Genomic DNA, 21263 nt, shown 5'->3' on the forward strand with positions numbered 1-21263 from the left:
AAAAATGTCAAAGAGGAAGATGAAGAGTGAGCGATCCAGTTAAAATGAGGCATCTGTGTTAGATTGATAATGCCTGCAGTTCTCCGTTTGCCACCTGATGGCCATATTTAACGCCACTTTCCAGGCCGATCGGGCAAATAACTGCCTGACAGAGGAAACTGCAACTCATTTCAGGACAGAGAGGTTTGGAGTTGGCTTTCAGCTCCAGACAGAAATGATTACAAACACTTCATTAGAACTTATAATCAATATCTGTCAAAACAAATAGGAAGCTCAAAACAGATGAAAATGAACTCTCCATTCGGACTATGTGAAGTTACCATTAGTACATGCATGTGAACTCTTTCTATCCTTCCACCTCCTCTTATCTAATTTTGTCCTCATTCATTTAATCATCTCTTCCATCATCCTGCCATCTCCGGCCCACCTCTCTGCTCTGCATGACTGTGTGTTTACCCCCACCCACCCATCTACCACACCTCTCCTACCTGAGTACACTTTTGGTCACCTTACTCCTTATTCTTGTCAATTGTCAACCTGCCTTTTTCTCCTTTATCTCCTTTATCCCCCTTTTACTCCTTATACCTCCTGACTTGGATACATCGCTTCTCCCTCCATCTTAACTTTATCTTTGCCTTCATTTGCCACTGTATGCTTTGCAGGTACCTGCAGTTTACGCTTCGCCTGGGCAGCCGTAGCACCCTGAGCTCATGTCCCGCCCCGAACCAGCCAGGAGAGGGTGTTCTCCTGCATTATTCTGCAGACAACGGCATCACCTGGACACTATTACAGCACTATGCCTACCAAGGTTTCCATGAGCCAAGGTACCACCAGTTGTTAGGGCATGTGTGTACAAGCATTTGTTCGCTTATGATTCCACAAAGACACTATGACTCCATCAATGCACACATTTGTGCTCCTAATGACGTGCTGGAGGTGTCGGCTGCCGGGACCCATCACAGTTAGCGTCATCTCTGTGTGTAATGAAGACAGATTGGAGTGGGTTCCAGCTGCACAGGCGAGGTCTCAGAGCTCTTCATCAGCGATAGAAAGGTCAATGACTTCTTCACAGGTCTGTGACCTGCAGGTCCAAGTTGGGTCTTAGCTACATTACTATCCTGAACATTTGCACAAATTGATCCAAGTATTCAGTGTTTGCAGACAGCAGACTGTCTGTATACACTGCAGAAGAAGTCAGCTTGGCTGATTAACTCTTTATTCCTACATCTACACGGCTGTGACAACAACTCGAGCACTGCTTACATCAACCTTTACGTGTCACTGAAGTTCAATTAAATAATGCTTTTTTCCCTTCCACCCCAAACCAGGATCGTATCAGTCGAACTCCCATCTGGCGCTCGTAAATTTGGCGTGCAGTTCCGCTGGTGGCAGCCATATCACTCCGGACGTGGTCACGATGTTTGGGCCCTTGATGAAATCAGCATGACCTCTGTGTTGTTCAACACCATAAGCCTCGACTTCAGCAATGTCCTCGACGTCACCCAGAGTCTCGGTTTCTATCTCGGCCATGTGCAACCGTACTGCCAGCATGACTGGACCCTCAGGTATGAGACTTTACGCTCACAGTGATGCAATAAAATGAAAGTGATCCATAAATTCTATGATTTGGTTCCTACAAGAAAATATTCTTCTGAGAGGAAAATTTGAAACATTCTACAATCAAGTGACGGTCCTGCACTTTGGGATCAGATGCTGTAACTGTTTACTGTTGTTGCTGTAACTACAACTTGACTTTTTCTCCTCCCGCCTGTGGTCCTCTAGCTTTTCTGGTGAGCCCAGCCCCGGCTCCAGCATCCGTTATGTGGAGACTCAGTCAATGCAGATCGGAGCGTCTTACAGCTTGCAGTTCTCTATGGTGATGGGCTGTGGCCGAGACCCATCCCCTCACATTGACACTCAGGTCCGCCTGGAGTTCTCCACCAATCACGGTCTAACCTGGCACCTGGTCAAAGAGGTAAAGAGGACATCTTGCGCTTCAGATTTGCTCCCTTTTGGTTTTACAGCCTCGCTGACACCTCTGCTTGCAACTAAAACTCTCATCCAGGAGACAAGAAAAGAAAACATAATTTATTCATGATCATGAATATTAATTTTACTCATTACAGCCAATAATGTGTAAATAATCAGTCTTAAAATGTGGCACTTTGTTTCAGATGAGAAATGATCTCAATTACTTTTCATCACCCTGCTATTAGTAAAAGCGTGGTGATACTTTGAATTAGCACGCAGATGATCTTCCCATGATTCAGAAAGAATTTTCTGTGATCACAACTGGCTCATGAATATTAATAAATGAGGCTCCACAGTATCTGCCAACTGTTTTTTATTGCCTTTGGAATTGAATAAGGCATAACGAGCCCTCCATTGGTGAATTTTCTATAATTCTCCCATGTGAAAAAACTGCAGAGATCATCTAGAAAGTGCAGAACGTAACTAACAGTACATGAATTTCATCTACGGTTAGTCCTTTCCATCGGTGTTCAAGGTCAAAGATGCTGTAATCATGTAAGAGTCTTTTATATAGGTCTTCTCTAGACCTAACGCCCCCTTCCAATATGTCTGAAGTACATTGTGCTGTTACTGAAGAATTTATCCACAAAATAAAAGTCAAAACGATAAATGATGGACTTCGCTGTATGAATTCTGAGTCATTAAGCAACGTCCATTCTGCTGGGGCAGTAGTTAAATGCGGATCGTAATGAAGCCCCATCTTTCTTTCACCTAGGCCTGTCTGCCTGGCATGCCGAGCTGCTCTGAGTTTACAGCTCCCAGCATCTACCATCCATCAGAGTTCAGAGACTGGAGACGCATCACTCTGTCCCTGCCTCAGAAGACATGGTAAATAACAGGCGTCTGCACCGCAGACATGGCTCTCGTAAATATAATATTATAGACACCGGATCTCTTTGTGGATGTGATACCAGTGATCGGTATCTCCGATAACCTGACCTTCAGTTTCACAGAATCAGCAACACACTGCAAAAGCTTTGCCTAACACTTAGAATTAGATTTTTTTTTCTGTGTTTGCAAATAATAAATTGACATTGTATTAACTAAGGACTGCGAACTAAAAAGACTGCAATTTTACAGTTTAGAGGGAAAACTTAAGGTCTAATACTCCCCTTAGCATCCTTGCCTAAATGTTTCATGGGGAACACATGTTCTGGATCGCCTTAACTCAAACCTAATTGTGATTTTTTTAAAAATCAGATAATCTTTCATTTCATTCTACACCCCAGCTCATAGATAAAGGTAGGCTACTGTCCAGTGGGGTGTGATGAGAGGTCGCGGGGTCACGGCAGTAAATGATAATAAAATGGTCATGTGCAGGTTAATATGGTCCAGGTTGTGGCCTGAGTCCTGAGTGCCTACGCATTTATGACCATTTGTCGTTTCCATGCACACAGTGAACACAGCAAACATGAACACACCCTATACACACATACAATAACATCCACAGCCTGCCTTCAACACATGAAACAAAAAAATACGGTTAACTGTAATCTTTACCTGCCAGAACAATCCAGAAACCTTCATCCCCAGCAGAAGAGTTGATTACTGAGCACAGCTTGAACATCCACCAATCTTTATTGATTTCTACTTCTTTTTTTATCAAATAAAACTGAGCCATCAGTTGACGTATTGCAGCTGTTCTTTCACCGCTCAGCGTCCACCAAGCGAATCTGGTTGAACCATATTTCTGCACCTTCATGTTCAGGTCCAGTGCAACACGGTTCCGTTGGATTCAGAATTATTATGGCGAGCAGGATGAGTGGGCCCTGGATGACATCTACATAGGCCAGCAGTGTCCGAGCATGTGCCACGGACACGGTTGGTGTGACCACGGACACTGCAGGTCAGCTTTAACACACACACAAAATGTTTGTGGGATACATGATATATAGAGATAGTTCACGTTTTCTCTTACAGGTGTGACGATGGTTTTTCTGGAACAGACTGCCAGCCCTCCGCCCCCCTCTCCTCCAGCGTGCTCTCTGACTTTGAATCCCAGGATGCAATGCTGGCCACATGGCAGGAGGTGATTGGTGGAGAGGTTGTCACTCCTGACATGGGCTGTGGGGTGGTCTCATCTGGATCATCCCTGTACTTCAGCAAGGTAAAACAACCATGAAACTGGCTTTCAAAAAAATCAAACTAATTAATTATTAATTATTTGTGCTGCCAATCCACACTTAGGAACAATGTGATCAATGTAAAAATAGCTGTTATGCAGCATTAACCATTTGCAGGCCAATACCATCATTGTGCTTGTTTGTTTTGGCGAGGATCCAAAAGTGATTTTTTTTTGGCCTTTTAAATTAGATAATTTAGAGGAATTTGGCTGCTATCTCTAATTCCTGCCTCATTTCCACCTCCCAACCCTGCTGACCTTTGACCTCTGATCCGCCTCTGGCCTGACAACACACTTCATCACAGCAGTCAAAGCAGAATGTGTAATTCCAATCAGATGGAGGTTGTGCTTGATTTTTCAGTCAGCTTTACAAATCTGGTGTTTTTGGAACAACTCCTCACTTTTCTAAATTAGCACGTATCACTGACACTCTAAGTGCTGCAGCTGTTACTAGGAAACCACCTCTCTTAATTGTTGCTATAATATTTGTTCCATAATATTTTTTGTGACTGACAAAGATGTTAGAAAGAAAATCAATATTTAGATTTTAGATCATTGGAATGTCGCCACGATACAGTCAAAGTGGGACATCTGTGTGATGAGTGTAAACATCAGATGATTTGATTTTTTTTTTTAAAAGGATAAAAATTCCACAGCAGTTAAAAGTGAAATCCCAAAGTTTAAAAATCAACAATTGACCTTTGGGGTCAAGATGTAGTTCCCCTTCACCCCCCTCTGCAATTGTGTACTATTGATGAAAAATAATGTTCCTTACATGTGTGCATGCTGTTTTCAGGCTGGGCTGAGGCAGCTGGTGAGCTGGGACCTGGACACAGAATGGGCGGAGTTTGTTCAGTTCTACCTCAGGGTGGGCGGAGACTGGGCGGAGTGCAACCAGGCGGACACCAGGGAGGAAGGCGTTCTGTTGCAGTACAGCAATGATGGAGGCATCAGCTGGGGCCTCATAGCCGAGATGTACTTCACTGATTTCACAAAGCCTCGGTGAGAGAACCCGGCATGAAGAGAGCAGATAATTAGTGTTTTCTCTCTTTTTTTTGTCGTCCATACTGGGAAAATGTTTATATGCACCTGTGAATCTACAGACTTTGAAATTAAAAGAAATATTTTTACTTTTCCATTCTCAGGTTTGTTCACTATGAGCTTCCTTTGGCGTCTAAGACGCCTTCTACAAGGTTTCGTTGGTGGCAGCCTCTTCACTCTGGGGAGGGCTACGACCAGTGGGCAATTGATGATGTCATAATTCTATCAGAAAGAGAGAAGCACATAATCCCCATGGCCAACCCAACTCTACCACAGGTCTGGGTTCAATTTTGTGATGGTTCCTGTAATTACATTTTGGCTTCATGAAACACCTTAAAATCTATCTTAAAGTGTTTATAGCTATCTAGGGAGAAACATGTTCTACCGCTGACACCTACAACCTGTTCACACAAATATCCATAATAAACACACAGTGTGTCATCTATCCTTACAGAATTTTTATGAGAAGCCAGCATTCGACTATCCTCTGAACCAGATGAGTGTGTGGCTGATGCTGGGAAATGAAGGCATGGAGAGGGAAAGCAACAACAGCTTTTGTGCCCCAACGCCATCTGCCATGGTGTTCGGGCGCTCTGATGGGGATAGAGTGGCCGTTACGAGGGACCTGGCCTTACGCCAGGGCTACACTCTTCAGTTTAAGGTGGAAAGAGTTAAACCCATAGAGGCAGAATGCGTTTTAACAGTGTCGCTTTGAGAAACTGGTATGCAACACCACGGAGTCTGATGCACTATTTTCCTTTCCAGTTGAACATAGGATGTGAGTCTGAGTTCAGCGCCGCTGCACCCGTCCTCCTGCAGTACTCCCATGATGCCGGTCGTAGTTGGGCTTTAGTAAGAGAGGGCTGTTACCCAGGAACCCCAGGGGCAGGTATCTGTGAGGGCAGTGGTCGTGAGCTTAGGGAGCCCACTGTCTACAACACTGGAGATTATGAACAGTGGACCAGGATCACGGTGGTCGTACCACGCAACGTTGCAGCCAGGTAGATGTGCAAACATGTATTCCATCAAACTGTCTCAGCTGTAAAGGTGACTAACGTGACTTAAACGTCTTCTGCATGTTCTGTCATTCCCAATTCCCCTATTTTTCCAGTAAAACCAGGTTCCGTTGGTTCCAGGAGAGCAGCATATACAGAGATGCTCCACCTTTTGCTTTGGATGGGGTGTACCTCTCTGAGCCCTGTCCAAACCACTGTGGCGGACATGGAGATTGCATCTCTGGAGTCTGTTTCTGTGATATGGGATACACAGGTACAAACTGTAGCTTAAATGAAAAGTAAGAAGATCCTGTTTTTCCATATATTTTTGTGGTATTTACCCTAAAATTGTTAATCGTTGTTCCACAGTGGAGCAGGACAGTTGTGTCCCATCTGTTGCCAGTCCCACCGAGCTGACTGAGGGATTTGAAGGGAAGCTTAGCCCTCTCTGGCAGAGCCTTAGCGGAGGACAAATTGGAGGCGGTTGTGGCATCATTGGCGAAGGAAAAGCTCTTTACTTCAGTAGCCCTGGAAGGAGAGAAGCGCACACAGTGCCTCTAGACACCACCAACACACGGTGAGTGAATTCAGCAGCTGTGGTTCTCTCATTTGTGCCTGTTTGTATAACGTAAACCTGAAAATTAGATATTGTATTCACGCACAGTTTGGTCCAGTTCTACATCCGGATTGGAAGCAAGAGTTTAGGACCCACTTGCACAAGGCCTCGATCTCGTAATGAAGGTAATGATCACAACCTGTTATCACACCCTCTGTTGCATTCACGTAGCTATTCCATCTTCTCTTTTCGGGTTTTCCCTTCATGGGTCGCCACAGCGAATCAGTTGCCTCCATCCTCTTCTCTCACACCAACTACCCTCATGTCCTCTTTCACTACATCCACAAACCTCCTCTTTGGTCTTCCTCCGGGACTCCTGCCTAGCACTTCGAAGCTCGGCATCCTTCTACCAATATATTCACTATCTCTCCTCTGGACATGTTCAAACCATCTCAGTCTGGCCTCTCTGACTTTGTCTCCAAAACTTCTAACATGTGCTGTCCCTCTGATGTATTCATTCCTGATCCTATCCTTCCTGGTCAGTCCCAAAGTGAACCTCAGCATCTTCATCTCTGCCAACTCCAGCTCTGTTTCCTCTCTTCCTAATCTCACTGATTTTTCCTAAAAATGTAACAAAGATAATAGTATGAGCTGATTGTGGTTCTTTAACCCGGAGCGCTGTTGACCACTGAGTCTGATCAGACCCCTAAACAGCACGCCAATAATCAAAAGGGATTTTGGACTGTGATGAAATTATATTGCTTTTTATCCTGTTGTTTCTTGGTACTTCCTTCTCAATTGACTTAGTTTTGTATCTGTATATATGAAATATAATTTCACAATCAAACATGATCTCTGTAGTTTTTTCCCATCAATTTTAGGTGTTATTGTCCAGTTCTCTACAAACAATGGAGTCCAGTGGCAGTTCTTGAGGGAACTAGACTTTAGTTCCTTCCTGGAGCCTCAAGTGGTGACCATTGAGCTACCACCTGCAGCCAAAACCCCCTACACCGTATTTCGGTGGTGGCAACCCCAGCAAGGTAATGTGATTAACTTTCATTGTAATTCCACATTGTTATATTATTTTATTTTCATTCTCTTATGCTTCCTCACAGGGAAACACTCTGCCCAGTGGGCTTTGGATGATGTATTGATCGGTATGAACGACAGTTCCAGAACGGGTTTCCATGACAAGTTTGACGGCACAACACCTCTAAGGCACAACTGGTATCGCATCCAGGGTGGGGAAGTGACCGTGGACTGTTTGTCCCTGGACACAGCGCTTACCTTCAACTCTGAGGCCATCGACAGTAAGTTACACAAACACGTCACTCTCCATAAGCAGGTTTTATTACTGGAACAAGCAACTCTCTGCTACTTGACAATCGTTACCGAGGAGCTTGTGGATAAGACCCTCAACACTCAAAAGCTTCAGTGAAGCATCAGTAGTTCAGTGATTAGTCCAATTCAAATGTAGTGAGGTGAAGGGCTGCAAAGCAGCTTAACACTGTAAGATGAAAGAAATGAAGAGATAAATAAATACGTACATGTTCCTGTATATCTAGCATACATGCATGCTAACCTATATAAATAGCTGCACAGTGACATCACAGCAATACTCACACAACAGGCTGAAATTGAATCAGCCCGTTTGCTGCGGTGCTGTGGGTCCTGAATTATTAATGGAAGCAAACCTGAATGAACATCCTGCTTGTTATTTATGATTGCACCAAGCTGTGAGCAGATTTACTTTGTGCAAATATTACATTACAACCGGGACCATTCATTATGCGTGCACAACAAAAGCTATTTGGCTACACATCCATAAACATAAAGTTTCTGTGTTCCTGTATGGACACAAAAACAGCACAGATTGCCAGACTTTATGGCTGCTCTCATATGAAACATCCACTCATTCACAGATAACTCAGCCCTACCTATTATTTTTAAGGGTTCCCTTTGTTTCACATTTATAATGGAATAGGTTTTAGGTGTTTTTGTACATTGAAATGTTGCATGCTTTCAGTCATGTTGCCTTATTGCCAGTGAGTTTACAAAATAGCCACATCCTCAAATTCAGCCAGAAATCCACAAATTGGAAATGAGAGGTGATGAATAAACAACTGTCAACATGTTTTTATATGAATAATGGACTTTGGAGCATTACCTAATTTTGTCCGGTAGAAGGAGGGACCAGAAACTTTAAACGGACATACTGTTAAAAGTGAAATCAATTGTGACCTGATTAATGTGTAACCCAGGCATGATGTGTCTTGCTAGGCTGTTGTTAATGAAATTAGTCAGTCAGTCATCTTCAGATAACCACCCCTGTATCCACCGCAGCGGGTCACGGGGGAGCCTATCTCGGCGGCATAGGGCGTGAGGCAGGGGACACTCCGGGCACGACGCCAGTGCACCGCGGAGCCACACACAAAGACATACAACCATGCACACAAACACTCATTCCTACGGGCAATTTGGAACGGCCAATCAACCTGAAGCGCATGCTTTTGGAGGTGGGAGGAAGCGGGAGAACCCGGAGAGAACCCACGCAGACACGGGGAGAGCATGCGAACTCTGCACAGAGCGGGACTCGACCTGGGTCCGCCATGTTGTGGGGCAGCAGCGCTAACCACTGCGTCACCGTACCGCCCTTTAATGAAATTAATGTCAAGTAAATGTCAAATGTTGTAGTAAAGACCAAAAAAATGCGATGTTTCCTTTGCGTCATGTCTGCAGAGAAGCCTAGATATGCAGAGAGCTGGGACTTTGAGGTTTCGGGTTCATCATTCCTGCAGTTTGAGCTGAGTATGGGCTGCAGCAAGTCCACCTCCTTCTCCCACGGAGTGCGACTGGAGTACTCCACAGATTGCGGCCATCACTGGTCTCTCATCACCCCAGAATGCGTCCCCCCAGCCATCGGCTGCGCTGGTTATACTCAGAGCTCCGTCTATACCTCGACCCAGTACAAACACTGGAGGAGGATCACCGTCTACCTGCCCAGTGCTGCTAAGTATGTGTCCATGAAGTTTTTATATCATTAATGTATCAGCATGGGAAACCCTAATACTGCTAACTTGCTTTTGAATCCCACAGTTCTCCCAGGACTCGGTTCCGCTGGATCCAGACTCACTTCACCCCCGGGGCTGAAGGATGGGCTCTTGATAATGTATTACTTGCCCCCGGCTGTCCCTGGATGTGCTCTGGTCATGGCCTGTGTGACAATGGTCATTGTATGTAAGTAAATCAGGTTTATGAGCACAGACAACCAATTTTAATCTGTAACAGAAATGTGTACACATCTATTGTACATATTAAAATGTTACCTACCTACCTTTCCTTGCATTGTCACACAGGTGTGACAAGGGCTATGGGGGGGCACACTGTGTGCCTGTGGCCCCCCTGCCATCCGTGCTGAGGGAGGACTTCAATGAAAACCTGCAGCAGGAGACGTGGCCCGAGGTTTACGGAGCAGAGAGAGGAACTCTGAGTGGGGAGCCGCTTAAATCTGGCACAGCCCTCATCTTCAAAGGGGTAGGGCTCCTACAGGCCTTCAACATTACGAGCGGCGCAACATTGATAAGATTTATTGACCAAGAAACAGCTTGACATCCGATCTATTTAATTGTGTTTTTTTATTTTCTCACAGGATGGCATGCGAATGATAGTGTCCTGTGATCTGGACTGTACAAACACTCTCTACATACAGTTCTCCTTAAAATTCATCACTAAAGGTCATACATTACTTAGTGTTTCCTTCAGTATGGCTATATTAGTGATTAGATTGTTGTTACACACTATAATGTGTTCCTTCCTAGGCGTCCCAGAGCGTTCTCATTCCATCCTCCTGCAGTACTCTGTGAACGGGGGAATCAGCTGGCTGATGTTAGACGAGTTTTATTTCCCAGCCTCCACTGATACTCTGTTCCTCCACCTACCGCTGCCTGCCAGCGCTCAGACCAACGCCACTCGCTTCAGACTCTGGCAACCATACAACAGTGGTGAGGTTTTTCTGTTTGTTTTGTCTTACATTGAAATTCATCTAATCTGTTCTTGTCACATTTTGTGTTTCTTTTCCTGATTTTCTTGTGTCGGCTAATGTTGTGTAAATAATAATCTCCCCCATGTTTCACCCTTCAGGCAAGAAGGAGGAGGTGTGGGTAATTGATGACCTCATCATTGACGGTAGCTCCTTACACAACCCACCAGTGGTAATAGACAGCTTTGAAGATGGCCCGAATGAATCCAACTGGCTTTTCTTCCCCGGGGGGAACACTGGCCTCTATTGCCCCTACCAGAAGGCTGGACTGTGAGAGAAAAGACAAGTCTCTTTTTTTACTTCATTTATGACCCCAATCATGATAAAACCTGACTAATTTGTGTGTTTGCGTGGGATTTGTGTAGGGAGGATGATGAGTCAGCCATGGTGTTTGTCTCCAGTGAGCTTGGAGAGCACTCCATTACCACCCGGGACATTGACGTAAATGAGAACACTATCATTCAGTTCGAGGTACGTAACGCCGCTTTGATAAAAACAACACTTTATTCATTCAACACATACAGTATATCATGACTGTCCTGATGCTTTGTGTATCTGTGTCACACCAGATTAATGTGGGCTGCACAGCTGAGAGCTCCTCTGCCCACCCAGTGCGCCTTGAGTTCTCAAGGGACTTCGGTGCCACGTGGCACCTTTTGGTGCCCCTCTGCGCTGGTGCACCCCAGCCCTCCTCGCTGTGCTCCACGGAGCTCCACCCTGCCAGCATCTATTTCCCTGGCACAACTCAGGGCTGGAGGAGAGAAGTCATTCACTTTGGCAAACTGCGCCTCTGTGGGTAAGGGCCGAAGCACAAAACTCAACAAAGGCAAATATTTTGCGGAAAACCGATCTAAGGCAATATTTTGTTTCACCTCATTGTATTTCAAATTTGTTTGCAGGTCGGTACGGTTCCGTTGGTACCAGGGTTTCTTTACAACTGGCGCCACTCCTCCAACTTGGGCGTTAGATAACGTTTACATTGGTCCACAGTGCCAGGACATGTGTAATGGTCACGGGGCTTGTGTAGGTGGTACACACTGTGTGTGCGACCCCGGCTACACTGGATCGGACTGCTCCGTACCTGACACCCCCAACCCTGACTTTCTCAAGGAGGACTTTGAAGGTACATGAAAACAAAGATTAAAACATGTCATCAGTAAATTTGCCAAAAATGTATGTAAATGGGGACATTTGGTAAATTTGAGCTCTGAATGGATTCTGTTTGTATTTGTCTACTTGTGTCTGTAGGGGGAGCTGTGGACACAGAGCATTTCAGACTACTGAGCGGTGGTAAACCCTCCAGGAAGTGTGGGATAATGTCTAGTGGGAACCACCTCTTCTTTAGCGAGGATGGCCTTCGCATGTTGGTGACCAATGACATGGACCTGTCAAATGCTAGGTGAAGCTCCAAACAAAAGAACTTACCAATGTCAGTGATTGTTTAACTGGTTACAGTTTTCAGTGACAATCGTTGATGTCCGCTGCAGGTTTGTTCAGTTCTTCTTACGTCTCGGCTGTGGTAAGGCAGCTCCAGACCCTCGCTCCCAGCCAGTTTTGCTGCAGTTCTCTGTGGATGGCGGTCTGACCTGGGGCCTCCTCCAGGAATTTCTCTTCAGCAACACAAGCAATCAGGCTCGTTTTGTGGCCCTGGAAATTCCACTACGCGCCCGGACACCGTCCACTCGCATCCGCTGGTGGCAACCCTCAGAGAATGGACACTTTTACAGCCCATGGGTGATTGACCAGGTAGAGTGTGATCATTCAAGTTTCATTCAAGTTTCTGTATTTGCTGCCAGTTTCTACAATGCAGACACATCTGTCCATCTAGGTGGTAGTTGGTGGTAGTGCCAGTGGTTGGGGACCTTTGGAAGATGACTTCTCCTCAATCGATGGGCGTTCGTGGCTTCTTCACCCTGGAGGAACCCGGATGCCTGTCTGTGGTTCTGATGGACCTGCATTTGCATTCATTGAAAAGTCCAACACTCGCTATGCTGTTACCACAGACATCAGTTTGGGTCAAGATGCCTTCATCCAGTTTGACTTCTCAGCTTCCTGTTCCGTCACCAACTCCTGCTACTGTAAGCAAGAAGAAGATCAATGCTGTCAATGCTGCAACGATCTATTACTTTGCTGTTGTTTACCTAGTTGCTTGAATCCACACAATGATTACAGCTGTGTTTATCCTCTGTTTCTACAGCTGTAGAGTTGGAGTTCTCTCTGGATCTGGGCCTGACCTGGCAACCCGTGGTCAGAGATTGTCTACCTACAAGTCCTGACTGTTCTTCCTACACCCTGCAGAAACTGCTGGTTTCTGACACTTACAACAAGTGGGGGCGTGTTACCCAGCCCATCCCATCATATGCCAGGTCAGCACTGCTTTGAACGTGTCTCAGAGACATACAGGGTAGATAATCTTGTGCAGATATCACAGTCCTGCTAATCATACTTAAATCCCTCACTTACTGTAAATTGATGTCTTTAGATCTCCGGCCACAAGGTTCCGTTGGTTCCAGCAGGCTCCGTTTGACAAACAACAGACTTGGGCTCTGGATAATCTCTACATTGGAGATGGGTGTCCAGATATGTGCTCTGGACATGGACGCTGCCAACAGAGCTCCTGCGTGTAAGTAACAGCGGCCACATGCATGCACACTTCCATAAGTAATGTAAAGTGTTAAGGCGAAAAACAGTCTTAATTCAAAACGCCATATTTTCTTGTGTTTTATACAAGCTGGTTTGTTATATATGGTAACAGAACTCTGTAATGTAACGTAAGATGAGTTTAATGGTTATCTGAACCTGATTTCATCTTCCAGGTGTGACCCAGAATGGAGTGGGGAGTACTGTGACGAACCTGTGGTGCCTCTTCCCTCCCAGCTCAAGGACAGCTTCAGTCGCGCTCCTTCGCTCAATCACTGGCACACCCTGACCGGTGGGAAACTCAGCACAGTGTGTGGAGCTGTGGCTTCTGGGGCAGCTCTGCACTTCAGTGGGGTAAATATCCATCTTAACCAAACTTATTTTTTTTCTTTCACTTTATTACAACATTCTTTATTACAAAATGACATAATCATCTAGGAATTCATTGTACGATAAAAGCAATTAATTGTTGTTAAAGGCTTTCGACCATCTGTTTTGTACAAAATTTAAACCTAAATCCAGTTTTCACCTCAGACAGTCTCTTTTTCAAATGTGTGCGTGATTTTGTTTACCGCTGTGTTTTGATACTTACCTACATGAAGTGTGAATTAACTGCTGCCACTCATAGTAAATAGAAACCTAAAGAAGAAATGTATGGATATGTGTTGATTCAACCAGGCTAAAAGATGATACAGTTATTGCATTAGAAAAGAGAACTGTCTCTTGCCTTAATTATTTATTTGTAAACAACAGCAATGTTCTGTTATGAAAACTAACACGATAAATGATTCATTCATTCATCCATTCATCTACCCATCACAGCCCTATACTCTCTGAACTCGTTTGACTCAGGATACGTTTCCCTGTCTTTGTGTCTGTATGTTCATACAGACCTGTAGCCGTCAGCTGGTGACAGTTGATCTGAACCTAACCAACGCTGAGTTCATCCAGTTCTACTTTATGTATGGCTGCATGATCCCACCCAGCAACCGCAACCAGGGCGTGCTTCTGGAGTACAGTTTGAATGGAGGAATCAACTGGCACCTCCTCACTGAGATCTTCTATGATCTCTACACCAAGCCCGGGTGAGTTTTTTCTTCCAAAGACATATAGACATAACTATCAGCGCAGGTAGTTGGTGAAACAGGATGACTTTGGGGGTTTTTTTTTCATTTGTTTTATCGTCTTTCAGGTTTGTAAATGTGTTGCTGCCACCTGCTGCCCGCCAGGAAGGAGTGCGTGTGAGGTGGTGGCAGCCACAACATGATGGAGCAGACCACAGCGATTGGGCTGTGGATAATGTCCTCATCGCAGGTTCTGACCCACGAGCGCAGATATCCGACACATTCGGAGGTCTGGCGCTGCCCAATCACGAGAGAGCTCCTGCTGACGGGACGTCAGGACGGATAGGACAGCCGAGTGAGCAAGAGGAGACGCCAATAGGTTCTGTTGAATCGATGTCTCTATTAAATGATTCAAAATCATTTAACTTGTGGTAGTTTCTTATCTTTATTTATATTTTATTCCTGCTTCTCTTTCTTTCTGTCTGCTCAGTGAGCAATCATTGGTTGTTCTCGGAGGATTGCTCTGTGCAGCGTTTCTGCAGCTCTCCTGATGGAGTGATGGTGTGTGGCAACGCTGACGGGAGAGAGGTGTACGCCGTTACCCACGATATTATACCTGACAAGGGATGGGTCATGCAGTTCAAGGTAAACACTGATCCTGTAATAACTAATCAGTGTCAGAAACATTTGTGTGGTGAGATGTTAGCAGTGTTGCTATGGCGAAATGACTTTTATTGATGCTGATTCAGATTGCAGTCGGCTGCAATGTTCCAGAGCGCCTTGCAGACAGGCAAGTTCATGTTCAGTATTCAGTGGACTTTGGGGTGACCTGGAAGTACCTGGTGCCTCAGTGCCTGCCGGCTGACCCCCGCTGTGGAGGTCAGGTGTCCCAGCCATCAGTCTTCTTTCCTGCTGGTGGATGGAAGAGGGCGGTCTATCCCCTGCCTGACAGCCTGGCTGACACGTGAGTCCTCTCACACTACTACTCCATATTTAATGGTACCATCACAGCATGCTTCACTTCAATTATTGATGGATCAAATTATTGCTGTCGTATAAATCATTAAAGCCATTGTCGTATAAATAATGAAAACGATATGCGTGTAGTTTGAATAACCTGTCTTCTTCTCAGTGCGGTGAGGTTCAGGTTCTACCAGCAGCACTCGGACACACAATGGGGCGTGGAGAACTTTTACATTGGACCGGCGTGTGATGACCACTGTGGGGGACATGGAGACTGTCTGGATCAGCGTTGCCTCTGTGATCCTGGATTTGCTGGACCCAACTGCTACGCCAGCGCTGCTCTGAAGGTGAAGTCCAACTCTCTGTCCATTGATTATGAATGAGAAGCACAGGTAGAATCTGGTCCATTATCATGAATGTCTGTTCTGTAGGCCTCTCTGAAGGAGCGTTTTGATTGGGAGGGGGAAGCAGGCGCTCAGTGGCAGGTGCTGGAGGGGGGTAGACCCTGTACTGACTGTGGTGTGTTAGTGGAGGGCACGGCCCTGTACTTCGGAGGGGCTGATGCCAGACAGGCCGTCACCGCTGATCTGGACCTCCGTGGAGCAAAGTCAGTACTCATGTCAACCACCGGCAGAAGTTTTCTGTTGATCTTTAAATCTTGCGCTGCTCTGACTACATTGGAACCCTCTGATTCCAGGTTTGTGGAGTACTGGGCCAGGATCGGAAGTGAAGACAACATGACCATGTGTCACCGTCCAACTTGTCGCAAAGAGGGAGTGTTGCTGGACTACTCCACCGATGGAGGTGCGTGCAGTTCTCCATGCATTATTGGATTTCTTTCTTCATTGAAAGTCATTCTGTCATTCTGACGGGTACTCACCTGTCCTTCAGGGGTGTCCTGGACACTGCTGCATGAGATGGACTATCTTAAGTATGTGTCAGTGAGGAGAGACTACATTCTCCTCCCGGAGGGAGCTCTGACTAATGCTACTCGCCTCCGCTGGTGGCAACCCTTCACCATTTCCTCTGGCCTTGCCACACCCAGCATGGAGAGAGCACAGTGGGCCATAGACAACATCTTAGTGGGGGGGTCAGACATCAACCCGTCCACTCTGCTCGACACCTTTGATGACGGTGGGTTTGTTTGTGTGAATCAGAAACCAGTGACTCACCTGTCTGTGTTTGTAACTCCACCTTTGATGGATGTGTGTTTCACCAGAGGGTGTTTCTCATGAGGAAAGCTGGAGTTTCTACCCAAATGCTGTGCGCACAGCTGGATTCTGTGGGAACCCATCATTCCACCTGTACTGGCCAAACAAGAACCAAGACAGGACGCACAATATCCTGGCAACCAGAGAGCTTATAGTGCAGCCTGGATATATTCTACAGTTTAAGGTAGAGTACTGCGTTGTATCAGAAAATGCAGGCATTATTTGTATTCTTAGAGCTTCATGCTATTGGTCTCTGTGTATCCATGTACTTCAAGTCATGGCAAATGAATGAATGACATCATTGTGGTATTGCATCTTATTTGAGATCATAGGTCTTATTGCAATGTCCATGCATTGCCTTTTCACTGTGCTCGACTCTTGTTGATGCAGATTGTGGTCGGCTGCGAGGCAGACACCTGTGAAGACCATCATTCTGTTCTGCTACAGTACAGGAAGGATGCAAGGTGAAAAAAAAGATATGAAAACACTTGAAAACTCATGACACAAATCACGTGGCTCTGTTCATTACGTGATGGCTTTTATGAGGGTGGATTTCAGCTCTGTCTTTCTCTCTTTCCCTCCTTTTCTTCAGGTCTGAGTCGTGGCAGCTGGTACAGTCCGAGTGCCTTCCCTCCTCAGTCAACAACGTGGGCTGCTCTCCCTTCCAATTCCACGAGTCCACGATCTACAGTCCAGTCAACAGCTCCACATGGACCAGGGTCACCATTCAGCTGCCAGACCATGTCTCCTCAGGGTGGGAGCACACTCGTTTATTTATTTTGCTGTTAACTCATAATTTTACACATGGTGACTGAATCGCATGCAAACTTCCTTTGTGGTTAAAGTCACGTATGTCTTTTGTGATTTCTGATGGACTTTCAGGGCCACCCAGTTCCGCTGGATTCAGAAGGAAGGGACGGGCGAGCGGCAGAGCTGGGGGGTGGATCACGTTTACATTGGCGAGGCGTGCCCGGGGCTCTGCAGTGGCCATGGTTACTGTGCAAGTGGAGTGGTCTGCATCTGTGATGAGGGACACCATGGTGGGAACCATTGTTTTCACGATACACAACACAAACTGTCTCTGAATTTAGTTTCCTGATTTCATTTCCCCAACTGTGCCAATCAACTCATAAGCATAAATCTCCGAACTTCATTAGTCCCACTCTGTTTTCTCTCACCTCAACAGGTGACGACTGCTCCCTCTCCAGCAGCGACCTGCCCAGCTCCATCAAGGACAACTTCGAGTCGGGCGGCGTGTCTCAGGAGAGCTGGCAGCTGATCCAGGGAGGAGGAGTGGGTAGCGGCTGTGGGCAGTTGTCTCCACATGCCCACGGAGACTCGCTCTATTTCAATGGCTGTAAGATGAGGCAGGCAGTTACCAAACCGCTGGACCTCACTAGAGCCAGGTACAGGTACTATCACAACATACTTTACCTAAAATCATTACGGAGAGTGGATTCGTTTTTTCTGCATGTTTTTCTCTCTCACTCTCTTTGTTTCCATCATCTGTCTCCCGACAGTAAGATCATGTTCGTGCTGCAGATCGGTAGCGTGGCACAGACAGACAGTTGTAACATAGCTCTGGACCAGGCCGACACGGTCGACCGGGCTGTGCTGCTGCAGTACAGCGTGAACAGCGGCGTCAGCTGGCACGTAATCGCCCAGCACCAGCCCAAAGACTTCATAAAGGCCCAGAGAGTCTCCTATAACATTCCACTGTGAGTGACACAAACTGTTCAAACCAACAGTATCTAACTGTTTTTAGGTGGAACTAATGGCTTTATTAATGTTAATGAATCTTTTACTCATATTTTTAATCCTCATCAAGTTAGAGATCGTATTTGATAGCCGTCAGTAAGTCACTTAGGGTGGTTGGCAGTGATTGGATTTTGGTCCAGATGCTTTAACGCTGTTAAACTCAAGATGCTAGAAAGAAGGAAGATGACACCAGAAGCATTGTAAATGATTCATTAATCATTAATAAATCCTACCACAACTGGTCTGAAGCCATAACATGTCGAGCTTCACTTACTCCACAACGTTGTCCATGGTCTCCACAGAGAGGCGAGGGTTAAGGGAGTGATGCTGCGGTGGTGGCAGCCACGTCATGATGGTGCAGGACGGGACCAGTGGGCGTTGGACCATGTGGAAGTTGTTCTGTGAGTACCCAATTCCCAGCCAGCCTACGCCCTGCCCCTCCCCCCCTCAGACCGGCCTATAAAAGAGTCCCGATCTGCCCCTGTCTCCACCTCCTCATCAGCCTCACCTGTAGAAACCCCCCCAATCCACACTGACACAAGGTTATCAGTATACATACATGTCGTAAAGTCTACATGTGTGCTGCTTTCGACCGATCTCTCAGCGGGTGTTGAAAATGCTCGAGCCTCCGTGTCGGTCAAACAGAGTAGAGAAATGACTGCAGGCTGCTTTGCTGTTTGTGAATGGCTGGTCTGTGTACGACAGATAAACTCCTGCTGCATCATATTTTCAGTGTCTTTTAGAACTCATGCTTTTAGAACCTATCAACAACTCAGACTTTCCACCCAAATGTCTAAAAAAATCCTAAAATACCTTAAGACACACCTCCAAACTCTTATAAGGTCATAGAGACTGAATGGCTGCCATCTGGTTCACAATTTCTCATATTTATTTTACAAAACATGAGTCTTCGACACAAGTCTATGTTCTGCTGTGCATTGTCACAAAAGCCCATAGTATGACCATTGTCACATTCATCACATAAATTCAAACAACCCTGCATTTCATCCCAAAGGGGAAGATTCCATTTGAAAAAACCAAATTACATTTGATTTGATAGAACAAACAATCTGCTGGTTCACTGATTTTATGTTTTTTTTCTACCTTGTTTTGTATTTTTTTTGCACTTCTTCTGTAACCAGGAGCATTTCCTCTACTTGGAAGACAGTGTGGGTTTTCAAATAAAAACCACAAAGCTGGAGATTCTGCAGGGCACTGAAGATATCCTGAATATGGTCTCTACCCATGAGCTTACATCTAACACAACGGCATCATAAAGCATTTTGAATGCATTTTCTGCATGTTGCTGTGGGTAATAGTACCCGATGCATTTCAAATGCTGCGTACAACAGTTCCACTCCATTTCATGCAGCCGATGCACATTCCCACAAACACACCGATGCCTAACCTGAGTTGCCCCTGGTGGAAGTGGTCGTGACCTGTCCCGCTCCCTTCCTTCACACTCGCACGGTTTTCAACAGTGTCTGCTGAAAAGACTGACCATGATCCTCACATTTTGCTCTGTTGTTTATTTCTCTCTGTTTGCCACTCCTCCACTCCTTCACACATTCTTCCTCTTCCTCCTGCTCAATCTTTTCTTTTTTTGCTCCACACGCCTTTTCCTCCCTGCTGCTTAAATGCATTTGATCTCGTGGTCGTGCTCACTGCTCTGCTTGTGCCACATTGTGTCTGGCCTTACTTCACCCTCCTCCTCCTCCTCTTCCTCCTCCTCTTCCCCCTCCTCCTCCTCCTTTGCCTGCTCCTTCTTTTATTCCTAAACTCTCACTCTTTGCTTTCCTCTTCCCATTCTGGAATACGATGGATGGATTACTTCTGTGTATCTTGTTCTCTTTCTTCACCTCTACTTGTTGTCTTGCACAACTGTCCTACTTTCCATCCTTTCATATTCTTTGTTTCTCATTCTCTCTATCTGTCCAACTCACTTATCATTCTCCCTTGAACCTCTGACTGTCTTTATGCTTCTCCTTTCTCCCCCCCCTCCTTCTCCCGCTGTGGGCCCCTGCCTCCCCAGGCCAGGGCTCCCACCTCCCCAGACCTTTCTGCGAGACAGCAGTCCCCTTCTCCTGCTTCTCCCCTCTCTCGCTCTAACCTCTACTCTCTTCTGTATTCTGCTCCCTCTGGCATGGCTGTAGTGTCAGGTAAGTTCTCCGCCTCTTCCCGAATGCAGCCCTCACCCAATTCCCGACCCCTTGTCCCCCCTCCCTCCCCCAATACACTGTCCACCCTTCCTTGTCACCTTCACTGACACACCCAGCCCTCCTCATCACCACCACAGTCATGTTCATGCCCCTCGCTTCAAATCAAGCCCCCGGACAGGTCGTCAAGCAGGGCAGCTGCTTACAGCGATCAGGTGGAGGCTGGCTGATAATCTAACACACACACACACACGCACACACACACACACACACACACACACACACGCACGCACGCACGCAGGCACACACACACACACACACACACACAGCATTCACACACAACAACAACAACAACAACAACAACAACAACAACAACACATTGAAGCAAGGGTGGACAATTGTGTCGTGGATGTTTTTTTGAAATCACATCTCATGCCCTGACAGAGTTCAAAAAAGGTCAAACAAATTTGTGCTAAATGGTGTTTATTTTCACACAGCGTTCGAGGCTTTGTTAGTGCGATGACAGACACACACATATCAGTGTCTTTGTGTGTATACCTGTGATGTAATCCATCACTATACTGTACCTATGACTGTTTTGTTCTGTTCTCGCTACTTCCAATATTTCCTGCTCCTGCTCAAAGATGACAGATTGTGGGTCAAGGATTGAACTCATTCCAGCCCCAC

The 21263-nt window shown here is 46.0% G+C and overlaps 1 protein-coding gene and 1 long non-coding RNA gene across 3 annotated transcripts in view; one reads left to right on the forward strand and one right to left on the reverse strand.

Moving 5' to 3' along the window:
- The window catches only part of LOC137593906 (reelin-like), a 76924-nt gene that overhangs the window by 53633 nt on the left and 2028 nt on the right, over positions 1-21263 (forward strand). The window contains exons 19-63 of one of the 2 annotated variants that reach the window (XM_068313009.1): positions 663-824; positions 1329-1565; positions 1783-1975; positions 2747-2859; positions 3740-3877; positions 3952-4138; positions 4950-5155; positions 5299-5470; positions 5649-5855; positions 5960-6195; positions 6306-6463; positions 6559-6766; positions 6854-6930; positions 7627-7785; positions 7861-8055; positions 9485-9758; positions 9842-9982; positions 10102-10279; positions 10395-10479; positions 10564-10746; positions 10886-11054; positions 11150-11255; positions 11354-11580; positions 11684-11907; positions 12033-12183; positions 12272-12530; positions 12613-12862; positions 12982-13150; positions 13267-13407; positions 13601-13778; positions 14316-14509; positions 14617-14867; positions 14979-15133; positions 15238-15452; positions 15621-15798; positions 15883-16058; positions 16149-16255; positions 16343-16585; positions 16671-16846; positions 17053-17126; positions 17255-17416; positions 17545-17702; positions 17849-18074; positions 18183-18380; positions 18723-18821. In XM_068313009.1, coding sequence (XP_068169110.1) covers positions 663-824; positions 1329-1565; positions 1783-1975; positions 2747-2859; positions 3740-3877; positions 3952-4138; positions 4950-5155; positions 5299-5470; positions 5649-5855; positions 5960-6195; positions 6306-6463; positions 6559-6766; positions 6854-6930; positions 7627-7785; positions 7861-8055; positions 9485-9758; positions 9842-9982; positions 10102-10279; positions 10395-10479; positions 10564-10746; positions 10886-11054; positions 11150-11255; positions 11354-11580; positions 11684-11907; positions 12033-12183; positions 12272-12530; positions 12613-12862; positions 12982-13150; positions 13267-13407; positions 13601-13778; positions 14316-14509; positions 14617-14867; positions 14979-15133; positions 15238-15452; positions 15621-15798; positions 15883-16058; positions 16149-16255; positions 16343-16585; positions 16671-16846; positions 17053-17126; positions 17255-17416; positions 17545-17702; positions 17849-18074; positions 18183-18380; positions 18723-18821 — 7995 coding nt within the window. The remainder of the gene's footprint in view (positions 1-662; positions 825-1328; positions 1566-1782; positions 1976-2746; positions 2860-3739; positions 3878-3951; positions 4139-4949; positions 5156-5298; positions 5471-5648; positions 5856-5959; positions 6196-6305; positions 6464-6558; positions 6767-6853; positions 6931-7626; positions 7786-7860; positions 8056-9484; positions 9759-9841; positions 9983-10101; positions 10280-10394; positions 10480-10563; positions 10747-10885; positions 11055-11149; positions 11256-11353; positions 11581-11683; positions 11908-12032; positions 12184-12271; positions 12531-12612; positions 12863-12981; positions 13151-13266; positions 13408-13600; positions 13779-14315; positions 14510-14616; positions 14868-14978; positions 15134-15237; positions 15453-15620; positions 15799-15882; positions 16059-16148; positions 16256-16342; positions 16586-16670; positions 16847-17052; positions 17127-17254; positions 17417-17544; positions 17703-17848; positions 18075-18182; positions 18381-18722; positions 18822-21263) is intronic. The other variant, XM_068313010.1, reaches the window with a different exon arrangement.
- Positions 17544-18224, reverse strand: LOC137593907 (uncharacterized). The gene is made up of 3 exons (XR_011035189.1): positions 18097-18224; positions 17841-18017; positions 17544-17682 (listed from the first exon to the last, which is right to left on the reverse strand). It is a non-coding gene; the product is annotated as an uncharacterized lncRNA (long non-coding RNA).

Source organism: Antennarius striatus, chromosome 4 (assembly GCF_040054535.1).
Source record: "Antennarius striatus isolate MH-2024 chromosome 4, ASM4005453v1, whole genome shotgun sequence".
Classification (NCBI taxonomy): Eukaryota; Metazoa; Chordata; class Actinopteri; order Lophiiformes; family Antennariidae; genus Antennarius; species Antennarius striatus.